The sequence below is a fragment of the Styela clava genome, chromosome 1 (genome assembly GCF_964204865.1).
Source record: "Styela clava chromosome 1, kaStyClav1.hap1.2, whole genome shotgun sequence".
NCBI classification, from domain to species: Eukaryota; Metazoa; Chordata; class Ascidiacea; order Stolidobranchia; family Styelidae; genus Styela; species Styela clava.
In genome coordinates, this window is record NC_135250.1 from 5,663,972 (window position 1) to 5,676,881 (window position 12,910).

The following is a 12,910-nucleotide window of genomic DNA, read 5'->3' on the forward strand; positions in this document are numbered from 1 at the left end:
TGTCGTATAATTAGCGAGTTATTAATTAATTAGTGATGGGACACGCGGTGTCGCTATTAAGTTAGAGCTAAGGATTCACGTCACTAGATCAATAAGTCGGCGGTCTCCGATCGCTAACTCGTTTGGTGCATTGCGACATATCGGAGAAATGGTAATATACTATTGGCGTTATTTGCTTTATATATACCTTAATTGTGATCACAAATAAAAACTGACAAATAGCTAGCAAAAGATCGATAACGTTTACAAACGCGCCCAAAATTCCGTAGAAGAGAAAAATTGGGAGCTCAAGAAGTATGTGCACCAAGATGGCGTACAACCTGAACATAGCATGTGTACCAGCATCTTGGTGCACATACTTTCAGTAGCGAAAAAAGTTGTCCGTGCGGCTGCTCAAATTTCAGTTGTTGCGTCACCATTGACTGGTGGCGATGATTTTGTTTTGGTCGATTAGTATCGCTGAGCGGGTCCGGATGTGGACCAGTTTGAACGCCGTTCTCGCGCACACTTTTGCGATATTCTGCACATTCATCAGCCTGATATACATACCGTAAAAACTCCTCTTAAATGATTATAGTCTTGCTTCATGGTGTATATCTCGAATTTTGTTGTCTTATGCCTGTATATCCCGACTATCGTCTGGCAAAATATGTATTGGACACGAAATGGACCCAAGCGTCGCTTTGTTATGTTGTTGTTGCTCTTGTTGTTAGTATTTTTCTTATTTTAATTTATAATCTTTCTCGGAGCACAAAATCAGGTTATTCAATCCTGCTCGTTGTGATACAGCGGTTTTACTCTCATGAAGGGAAAATTCACAATATACATTTGATATAGGTCAAAACTAGGTGGTAATTGCCCATATCTTATTTTTACAAATGTTTGTATTTGCTGTGTGGGTGATGTGAGTACCCATTTGGGTTCTCCCGAAGTGAGATTCTGAGTGACTTCCGTAGTAATAGTACCTGAAAATTATGGTCTAACCTGGTACACATACTACGTTCCGGTTTCCCGCAATCTTGGTTTACATACTTCGGGAGTACCCCTATCTGTTTCTGTATCAGGTTTAGTCAAGGTTTTTTTCTGGCGATCTTGTATTATTAATATTATATTTTACAGTGAGTGTGGACCTGTGGTATAACATAACTTTTTGTTAATCTCTGTAACACAACGCAAATCATTCCGGTTTCCACCTCGAAAACGTCTTTCATACAATTCAGAGTTTATCAATATGAAATCTTAGATTTATTGCTTTGTATGCAGTATGCAAAAATATTCTTAGAAACCCACGATAAAAGGTAGATTAAGTACTTGAAGCATAATAAGCGTGGACGTTACTACATCAATAATAAATTGCATGTCAAAAATGTTTAAATTCAAATTTTGCCACAATCATTTTTCGATTTATCACAAGTCTGTTGTTGTGTTGATTGATATGCTTTTTTGGCTTGATGTGATAATTTCACCATGATGTCAGCGGTGTCATCGTCAGGTACAGGCACAGTATTGAACTCGTCTTCTTTGTATTCTACGTCATCTGGGACGGTAAATCCAACGGTTGGACAACCTTCTACGTTATCACACACCATTTTCTGTAACGATGCTTCCTTCACAATATTAAATCCAACTTCTCCTCCAAATGTACTGGGTTTCCACCAACCTGGAGAAGCGAGTGGACTTCCGTACAGACCTTTGAAAATAAAATAAAAAGATTTACAATTCATAAACGCAGTGGTTCCTAACTTTTTTCGTTAAATTCCCCGCTTCGCCTATTTTGGAACTTATTATTACTCTCTCACTATGCATAAGAAGTACTTTATTTGACGCTCCAGAAATGTGCGTACCAATATGGAGATAACTAATTTTGTTCGCCTATTTCACATCAGGTTGTGTAAAGGGACTGAAACCTATATGGGCAAGGGTTATATTCACTTGGCTTACACAGACAGTCCCCGAACTCGTGATAGAAATAAAATAACGAAAATAGGAATAAAATTATTGCCCAATCTTAACCTGATATACACACTACAGGAATACCCTTCACTTATTCAATCTTGGTGTTATGCGAAAGCTGCATAAACAAGTATACAAAGGAACTGAGCATAATAGTTAAACCAAAGCAAGTACGAAGCAAAATTTCCCCTCAAGAACGACAAATCCATAACATAAAGTAATACAGTGTGTTCATAAAGTCTCTTTACAATTTCAATTTTGTTATGAAGTCAGTTCTCAATGATTTTTAACCAGGTTTGTTTTATTTAAGTATTTTCTATCCATTTAATAAATCTGTGAGGGCCAAAACAATACATGGTATCGATAGGTATGAGACTTTATGGACACCCAAGTCAACTAAGTTCCATTTTCACAGCTTTGTATCATTTCAAGCATCTTATGTAAATCAAGTAGATACGAAGTACTGTGTATACCTTTCAAAGAATAAGGGGCACCCATTGTGGCCAAAGTTTCTCCAAATAGCTGACGATCTCTTCTTTTTTCAAGCACAAGCCCAACGTAAAATTCCAAAGCATCAATATCACCATACAATTCTTCAAGCTCCGCGGCCATCTCCTTTTCGCCTTAATGAACATTAATTTAATTTGAAATAATTAATTTGGTTACGGTATGCACAACTAAATAAATCGCGTTTGCCAAGATTTATTACTGAGTTTTGCAGTGATACAGACGCGAGTAATAAGTAGGAATGCAAGATGATAATATACCATACATCAGTACATTATTGTAAATGCAGTTTAGCTAAGTCGTCGAATTTAATATCTATAAAATTCTGGTAGATTTAATGAAATTATTTTACAGTATATTTGTCACGGTCATCTTACTTTTATTCACGGTCACAATATAGGTTCGTAATGTAAATTAGTCCAAACATCACGGATACACTTAAAATTACGGGTGTCATTACACCCGCAGAAGTAATTCGCTACTGCTATAGCGCATTTTACCTGTAAACTCCTCGAAGCTTTTGTATGGAGGCAAATTAAACCTTTTTCTGTATTTATTAAACGACTGGAGTCTCATTACCCTTCCTTGCATAATAGTTTGGACTCCAACAACCAGGGTACCGGAACCATGATTTTGTCCTCCTGCCCACTGAAATAAGTTGATTGAGAATATCATGTTGCATTTAGGTGGGAACCTAATCCATTGCCTTGTTAATATACACCAAGTGTACGTATGAATCGTTTAGCTAAGTTTTAGTTGTTATTCCGGTTGTTGTGGGAAAATCGCTTTTCCCAGCGAATACTGAACGAATCTATTTCAAATTTTCAGTATTTAAAAGTGGTTGAAGGCTATTACTTTTATTTTTTCGAATTTCTCTTTTCTTATTTCGGCCAAAATTTCTATACCAAGTGGTATTACGTCAGACAAGTTGGCCATATTTTGGACAAAGCCGATTCTCACTGCTGAGCTATAAGTCTTACCGGTACCGATGTGAATTGCTGCAGCAGTGAGGATTACTTTGCAACTCTGATTTGAAGCTTATGAATGATTGGATAACTTACTGTGATGCAAGTCGCGTACCGGTACTGAGTCTAGTCATTCATGTCCGTATATTTGAGCAGTGCACCCATACCTCATAAATATTGGCATATTTATCAATGTAGAAAAATTTCTCACATTTTTCGTGCATATTAATATCGTACTCGTCATTATTTTCTCGTCAGTCTGTTATTTCTATTATGTTCAAGTTTGGGCGGAGCACGTGAAACGCAATGTCAGCCCAAGGTCGGTGCACTCATGCATAAAACGTTCCTCGTCCCTCATTATGTGGGAACTAGATATATTTAATCGAGCGAGCATAAAAATGTGGGATTAAATTAGAGAGTACTCACCCGACCGCTAAATTGCTTGTGTAAATCTGACAATAAGTTGCCTAAGCCAGCTTCGACGAAAGGCTTTGGATTGAATAACAATTCTCTGATTTTGTAATGTTTACCTCGTACTCTGTAATATTTAGAAAAAAATTAAAAAAAAATGATTTTCAACATGATTTAACAGGTTATTGGGTTACTTAGTGTTATAGATTAAAAATTGAGAACCTTGGTATAAGGTTTTATTCAACCTAAATCTAAAGTGTATATTTATAATGAATTTAAAGTAAAATACAGCGCAAGTAACTAGATAGGAAAAACGAATTGCTGACGCTTGTAATAAGTGGGTAAAATGAGTAAAAGTGGCATGAAGGATGCTCCCAAAGTATTCGTACCACGATGGCGCACAACCTGAACATAGTATGTGTACCCGGTCATGGTTGTTCAGGCTGTGCGTCATCTTGATACGAATACTTCCGCCGAATAAAGAAACAACACACTACAGCACATCGATTATTGCCGTTTGGTTTTAAAGCGATACAACAATCAACGCTGGACTGCAGTTGTATAAACAAACAATTACATTGAATTGCATTTTATCTTTTAATTAACAAGAATTGTGAACAGTCCTACTTACTCTAAATAATCCGGAATCATTGGATGCCAATGATAAATGGCATGGAATTCTTGATGAATCTGATTGTGATATGATAATTGTCCCATAACTATCTCTGGGTCGTATATAAGTTTGAAATGGAAACCGCTAAGATGTTGAACGTATTCTTCAACGACAATTTTTATTGTTTCACCTGAATAAAAGCCCCAAATAATTGTTAGAAAATCGGGCTATGTCAGTAGAATTCTGAAAAGTTGTATTCCCAGGGTTGGTAAATTTTTTTGACTCAGAGTAAAAAAAATGGCGCTCCCGAATTATGTGTATCATGGTACAAATACTTCGGGAGCTCCAAAAAAATTGACTGTTACCCTGCCCATGTTTCCCTGTGAATAACTTGGCATTTGTTTGTCTTTTCTTATTTTCGGTTGAGAATTCCATTACTGGAAGTTCAAGTGATATCGAATCGTTTCAACACCAACAATGAGTTACGGCCTCTTGAAATACAATAGAGTTCAAAATATTTCACCTGTTATTACAAGTCTCGCCGTTTGAAAGAGTTGTTCATCGTCCCATTCTGGATGTTCTACCTTCAGAATATCACACACACGGTTGTGCTCTCTGCAAAAATACCAATAATTCATGAAGGTGCAAAAGAGAATTAGAAAGAAAATACACTGACATTCAAATACCATGTTTGAAATGGGAAAATAGGCAGAATGAAAACAAGAGGGCAAAACTCAAATATATGATCACGAATGCCAAAACAAAGTAGTATCAAATAATTTACAGTACCGGTAGTCTTCTTTATCAAAAAAACCTTCGACTTCGCTGACCACTAGATCGCTCAAATGCGATCGCGGAACCGCCACGCGGTGCGCAATTTTTAATTTTGATTGTTAATTTCACAATTTAACGACACGTTGAAATATCTTTGATCATATTTGTGTCATGCTTGCTGGTCGGTTTTATGTATATACAGTAAATGTAAAATTTGTAGAAGAAAGCCATTGTTCAAATATTTTTAAATTAATTAACACTATCAGAGAGAACAAAAGACAATTGGCATTGGAAAAAGGACTGATTGTCAAACATAACAAAAATGAAGAAATCTTGTAATATGATTAGACTAATAATGCAATACCTGTATATTATGATAAATTACTGTTATCGATCAGTATTGTTATTGATTAATATTGTTTATTGCAATATCGTTTTGTTTTATGAAAAATTCAATAAAAAATGAACGAAACTATCATTTATATGTCCATTTCGTGTCCAATAAGAGAGAGGTTGGAGACGACAGAGACTGCCATATCTGATCATACTGACCTGAGGTATACAGTAGCCCAAATCATAAAAAATGGTAAAGCTCCAAAGTAAGGATGACCCACAGACACTCTGTATTTTTCTGGAATTGCAGCAGCACCAACCATTTCTGCTCCAACAGCATCTGCTTCGAGTGGTGGATAAACTTCGCCGTTGATTATCGATGTTTTCATTTTTCCATCAACAAAGGAACGAAGTGCGTGCTGGCGTTTAATAGTGTGGCCGTAAACATTAGACAAATCAGCCTGCAGAGACAAAAGTAGGTTTTAGAAATTTGCCATCAGTATATCAGTAAGGCTCTATTATATTACAGAAGATAAACAAGTAATGCAAAAATATTTGGACGCGGTTCTACAGATTGGGTAGAACATTTTTCGGTTTAAATTTATCTCGTAAAAAAAGATATTTAATTTTCTGTAGTAATTTTAAAGTTTGTAAAAATATCTTACATAATGACTTCCCCAATAGAAGGGATATCCTTTACGAAAATCAGTTTTAAAATATTGATGATTTAGATGCTGTGCAAACAACGGAAAAACAACACTCGATCTTTGTGGACAAGGTCGGAATTTTTTTCTTGTAAATAATTTTTCAGCGACCAGTTCAGCTGGTGGTAGTTCCTTTTTTCCTGTAGAAAAATTTATTATATATATATTATTGATTTTTTCCAATATTTCGTTTTGTTGGAAAATTAATGTTGAATATCAAAGTGAATTGGCGATGTATTGTGAAGACTCCAAACCAAATGAAAAATCGTGAACAACCACTAAAAACCTTGCAAAAACAGTGGAAAATCACCAAAAACCTTGCAAAAACAGTGTAAAACCACCATGATCCTTTCAAAAACGTGCAAAAACAAAAATTATGGGAACATAGACGTGTCACCTGCAATGACAACGTATTTAAGTCTGGCTCTTTAACCACCAACAAATATCCCCATCAAATTGAAAGTCAAAAATATCGACGTACCTGCTACGCCCATTGGCGTAGGACAATTTCTTGGTACTGGCGGTAAAGTTCTTGCGTAGACAGATCTGTTAACGTAAGTATCCCACGTTGTATAATCATCATTTGCAATGTAAGCTGAAGGCTCTTCAACTAAACCGATGCGAACTGTGGATTGAAGATTTCAGGTTTTAACACGTTATGCTTGACGTGAAATCAGCGGAGAAAAGCAGTCGTTAGTTAGTTAGACTAAGAAGGGGAAACAAGGTGACGATAAAAACAACCGGCACATTTACAAGGTTAGATTTGCGCATGATCTAGGATCAAAAATCAGTAGAAATAGCATTATCATTCCAAGTAAACATTTGTGTGCATTTGATATTTATTATTCAAGTTGTTTTATATCGAATATCACTACTTCGAAATATTTTGGGTTCCGAACTGTAAGCAGTCTCGGAGGAGTGATCCACCTATAATCAGCCTTCTATTTTCCCAAGAATTATACAATATTGATATAAAATTTGAATAAAAACAGAGATAGTCATGTATCTAACTCTAACAAATCAATAAATAACTTACGTTTTAAAACAGCTGCCATGAAGGTTTTCTGAAGCCATGGTATGGAGTTGACAATCTTCCAGAACGTCTCATAATGTGTAACAATATATTGGATTGTAGCTGGTGTGGGCTTAATAAATTTCTTCAGCCATGTCGAAAACGGGGCTAAAATAAAGGAAGTTGAAATTTGAGTTCACCCGATCAATTTCGAATTAGATTTATTTTGAATTATTGTGATTGACAGAAACTACAGAAGGTCTATATCAAAGGTGGACAAGGTTTTTGCGCATAGACTGATGGCGGGCTGTGTGAGTGTGTCGTAAAAGTTACATTTTATTAACAATCTTACAAAAGCAAAATTGGAAAATAATACGCCTCGTGCCAAAATTTAAATTTAATCGCAATCTCTACAAATTACTTAAGCTATTTTTAGCTAAAACATTAACATTTAGTTTTAGTTTGGCTGTGGAAGCATTCGGCGGGCCAGATTGAATTAGCCAACGAGTAGGATTTGGCCCGCGGGCCGTAGTTTGCCCCCGTCAGGTCAGGAATTAATTACTGGTCACCACCGTCTTCTTTTGCCACTTGCAACGCATGGTCAGTTGCGGCTTTTCCACCACCCAAGTGTTTAACCTAAACTAATAGCCTGTATATTTCACGTTCTTACCTATTTCACAGTTTTTTCCGTAATGTCCTGTTCTCGTGCAGTCGCATTCATAATCATCAAATCCCTTCGTATAACAAATACCATTGTTCTCACACGGTAACGAACAGCAGGGGTCGTCTGAACACAAAAAGTGAACTTTAATTTTGCGAATATTGGTAAAGAATGGGGAAGGGTTGACTAACGTTAAATCAGATTTTAAATCAAACTGCAATTATATAGACAATGGGTAGTGTGGTTATATACGCCGTATGGTATTATATAGACATGACATGGGGTTTAATACCCCATTTAACCGCATGCCTGTTAAGTACCCCATTATCAAATTTTTCAAATTCTTCGCTGTTTTTGCACCTGCTTGAAATTATATCGACTTACATTTCTGTTCTGCATATGCCGCTGCAATTAATACGAATAGAACAGCAAACAGAACCTTGTAACCTGCAAAATAAATCCAATAATAATCATGATGAACGTGACAGAGTGCATAAAACAAAATGTGGTAGCAAATGCGGAAAGGGACTCACCTATAGATCGTTCCATAATAATGCTGTGTTAACAGCCAGATACAAAATTTATAATATACACCAATTCCTGTTTCAAAATAAAATGATACATACTATATAGAGAGTCGTAAACTGACACAACCCTATGAGAGCTAGAGACCTTACTTTTTAGGGTGCTTCGAAATAATAAATTCACGCGCCTTTTAAAAATTAATACGTGCATATTAGTCGATTCTAACTAACACTTGCCACAACATGAACTGATATAATATATAGATGTATTTAGTGCGAACAATCTAAAATGGATACCTCAATAGGGAAGAAAACGCAATCATATAAGGATGGTAATACAATGTATTGAATTATAATATAACTTCCATAAGCATCTAAATCAGCCTATATTGTAACTGTCTTCTGTCATCAAAGACAAGCAAGCAGGTTTGCCTTGAAACAGCGCGAGTTTCGATTTGATTTCGAAATCCAATACTAATTCGCGACCAACATTTTCTCACGTTCTCCAAACTTTCCTCACGTCTGCTCTGTATACATCTTAAGCTCGATCAGAACTACTACAGCCCAAGAGAATTCCTGACGCGGAACGAAAAAGCTCTTAGCGATTAACATGAAATCTGTCAATAGCGCAATTTTGTCAGTTTTCTAAGAAAAAAGAAAAAACGCCACGACGATAATTTGTCGTTATATATTTGAAAGCGATCTGTATACATTTGTGTTAATACTATTTCATAGTCCGAATAATGCTAAAGTTTCAGTAAATTCAAATGGCGAATGGGTGTATATAACTATCTCCAATCCCGACTCATAACTGACAATCGCAAGTTTTGGAATATACTATTTGTCTATAATAAACATTTCCTTTAATTTATAAACCAAATCCGACAAACCTCACTTATATTCTCTTGAAAATTATTTGCCCGTAGGTGATGCAGATTTGGCGGTGAAATTAGAGCAGTCTTGATTACTAAAGCGAAATTCGATCATAATTGGTACTTGCGCCCGACTAGTTATTGAATATTATCTTTATTCAAAGATGGCCGGCAGTTCGACGGTACTTAATCAGCGTTTGAATGTAAGATATATTTGCCTACAGCCAACTACGGCCCTTTTTACTGATTAGTCGTAGGATTTCAAACATACCTACCTATTAACTTGTTCAATATTCACGATTGTGCGTGTCATCCTTGCGCAACTTGTTCAATATCGAATATATATCAAATACATTATAAGCCAATAATTTGCGTAACTAGGTATAAATTCTGCAATTCTGCCTTTGGATATAAAATATTCTTGAACAAATTGAGATCTATTTTTTTTCCTTCTCTAGGCGCAACTTTTGCGGCTTTCGACTGATAATGATTGACGAGATTCTAAGTTTTATCTTTTATTTCTGACTACAAAACTCAGTCACTTACTCAATTTCTTCTTACTCAATTTCTTCAGTCACTTACTCAATTTTCATTGAAATATCATTCATTCACGATTGAGTCAACGTGTTGTCAATAAAATATCTGGGAGAAAATGATTTCTAACCACTGGTTTATAGAATTTACGGTAATCATGTAGTATGTGAACCAAGATGGCGAATACCGGAACGTAGTACGTGTACCAGGTTAGGGTTAGGCCATAATTTCAGGTACAAATACTACGGGAGTCACTAGTCTCCGAACTTGTAATAAAACTAAAAAAAAGAAAAAGGAAATAAAATTATGACCTCATCCCAACCTGGTACACATACCACGTTCCGGTGTCCGCCATCTTGGTTCACATACTACGGGATCGCTGAATTTACTACCTGCTAGTTGTTTTATGTCTCGTGTAAAGCAAAATCTGAAAGCGGCGCGACATTTGTTTGATGACTCTTGCACTTCATTGGTTAATTTTACTTTTGTTTTTACGTGAATCATCATCTTCTTTTCAATCATTCTAACAAATAGCTTTAAAGGAATATTCGTGAACTTTATGAATATATCGCGCCCGTAATAATATACCTTCGATTTTTGCGTAATGCGATATTTTTAACGAAAATACCTCGAGATAGCAATACCTGCGCTCAGTCGCTAACGAATCAAAACAAGTCATGTCCGCATTGCGAATTACGTGTCACACGATCATCGGCTCCTCTGGTATAAATTTATTATACATGCATACAAGAATGGAAAATGAGCTAAATAATCAATCAATGCTGGTTTTTGACAGTTTTTAACAATACTGCAGCACGAAAGACGCGCCGAAATAAAACATGTTTTGTTGGATGCCATAGACACACGATTTCTTTTAAACACTAATTAAAAAGAATCCCCAACGTGATAGTAGTTGTATTGCAAAAGTCGCCACTGAGCCGTGTTCCCATACACGCAGTTCGGCATCATAAAATGTAATGCACACCCGCAGTCAATCGAACAGCCAAATTGTCATTTACGCAGGAGATAATCGCGATTGGGACCAAATATCCATCCTTTTTCCAACGAGGATTCAAAGTTTTTCCTAATTTGACATGAACATGACATGCTGTCTTGCAATGCTTTCATTAGGCCCTCGGACAATAGCAATAGGCAAAACGTTTTGACTATACCTCAAAGAATTCGAAGTTCAAACATCAATTTTTTTGAGTGTGCGATTGTCAAATGGCGAAGTCATGTAGTCAGTAATACTGTTTTTTTATTGACAAATCCACTCACACATGAACACTCCCTCCGGAAATCTAGCACTAGAAGGTCCAAAACGGTGGAGGAGTTCCAAAGTGTTATTACTCACTTGCCGGCGACCAATATATCTGAACAGTATTTCAATTAACAAGCTAAGCAAGTTTCACGAAAATAAAGGCGACTCATACATTGCATACAGTACCTATAACGTTTCCTCATCTAATGAATTAATCATCATTTTATTTAGATAATTGCTGCTAACAGAGATTGCACATTTGCATTCATAACATACCTATATAGCATATATACATACATAACTCATGTTAATGTATATGAACTGTTGATGATTCTTAAAGGATGAATCATATAATCAATCATGTTGTCTTCTTAGTAATATGTTCAATAAATATTGAAAGAATATTTAAATGATAATTGATTTCATAGCATATATCCATTTGTCATACACTTACTAATAGCAACATTGAAAATATCAGACTTTTGACTAAAATATGAGTGTTAATACATAAGATTTATGACAAGCTAAAGGAAATATATCTATATTTTTATACATGGCGAATTAAACACAAGTTTATGGAAATTTGAAAAAAAATTTGAATTTAATTCGGCATAAAGAAATGCAGGTTATTTTTCTGAAATCTAAAAAACTTTTCTGATGGCAATAATTTTCATCTAAAATTGAAACTAAAACGTTTTTTGCTTCATGTGATAATATTTGAATAAATTTCATTTATTTTTAAGTCTATTAATAACATTTTGAATGCAAATTCTTGCAAAAATACCCCGTTTCAATATTTTATATATAACTTGTATGTATGTATGCATGTGGCCGTTTTTTAACGAGACTAATTCGGTAAATTAAAAACAACCCAAAATGATTTAAATAATTTATATTTCGATTTCGCATTATTTAGTCAATTCCTACTTTGTTCTTTGAATATAAAAATGATGATTTTTTGCTTGGAGGGACATCCAGTGGTTCAGTTACCAGTGGTACCCAACCTTTTTCTGTTAAAACTCTGCCTTTGCGTATTTGGGAAACTATATCCCTTCCGCCCTATGTTCGTATGAAACTACTTTATTCATTTAAAATTTAATATATTCTTTGCTAGTGTTATGCGTAAGTCGCACTCCCGTTTTTTTGAAGTTCAAGTAGTTAATATGTGCGAATATTACAGTGCTGATGAAAAAAAACTGAAGAATAATAGTAATTGCGATTGCAACACGTAATTCCCCCCCTAAAGGAAAATCTTCCCGATTGAAAACATTAAATTATGAGCACGTATAAATTTTCAAACCTGGAATATTGATATATAGGCGCGTATAATAAGCGGTGAAATCCAGTATGCCATATTTATTGGTGATCTCAATAATAAAGTCAGAAAAAATAGTTCGAATTTTACAAAATACCCAACACCCAATTGGACTGGTACATAAATCAGATTATGATTATTAAAAGAGATTTCTGTAGTACAAGATGTATTTTCAGTAAGGTGAAAAAATAATAAACGATCTTCTGTTTATCGAGACGGACAGACAGACAAATATTTTCTTTTGTTACCATGATGGAACAGCAAACAAATATATTTAAGTTTTTACATGTATAGGTGGAAATTGGAAAAATAAATTATGTCCCTCTCGGCATTGGTGGATGAAAACGTTATATATCCATCTATCAAAATTTCTGAGAAGAATTCATCATATTTTTCGATCTGAGACACGGATAAATTATTATAAAATCAATTTTCAATTTATGAAGCTTTTTCAATCACGTCGCGACTTTT

General features: G+C 35.2%; 1 protein-coding gene across 1 annotated transcript; it reads right to left on the bottom strand.

Annotated features, from left to right (window-relative positions):
- Window positions 1-1,222: 1,222 nt before the first annotated feature.
- LOC120340042 (prostaglandin G/H synthase 2-like) lies at window positions 1,223-8,551 on the bottom strand. The gene is made up of 13 exons (XM_039408296.2): window positions 8,467-8,551; window positions 8,318-8,380; window positions 7,943-8,059; window positions 7,297-7,440; window positions 6,742-6,885; window positions 6,222-6,400; window positions 5,776-6,017; window positions 4,973-5,064; window positions 4,468-4,639; window positions 3,852-3,963; window positions 2,961-3,108; window positions 2,427-2,576; window positions 1,223-1,690 (listed from the first exon to the last, which is right to left on the bottom strand). Exons 1-13 carry the CDS (start codon window positions 8,480-8,482, stop codon window positions 1,377-1,379), a joined length of 1,893 nt encoding a protein of 630 aa, XP_039264230.2. The 5' UTR covers window positions 8,483-8,551; the 3' UTR covers window positions 1,223-1,376.
- Window positions 8,552-12,910: the final 4,359 nt, after the last annotated feature.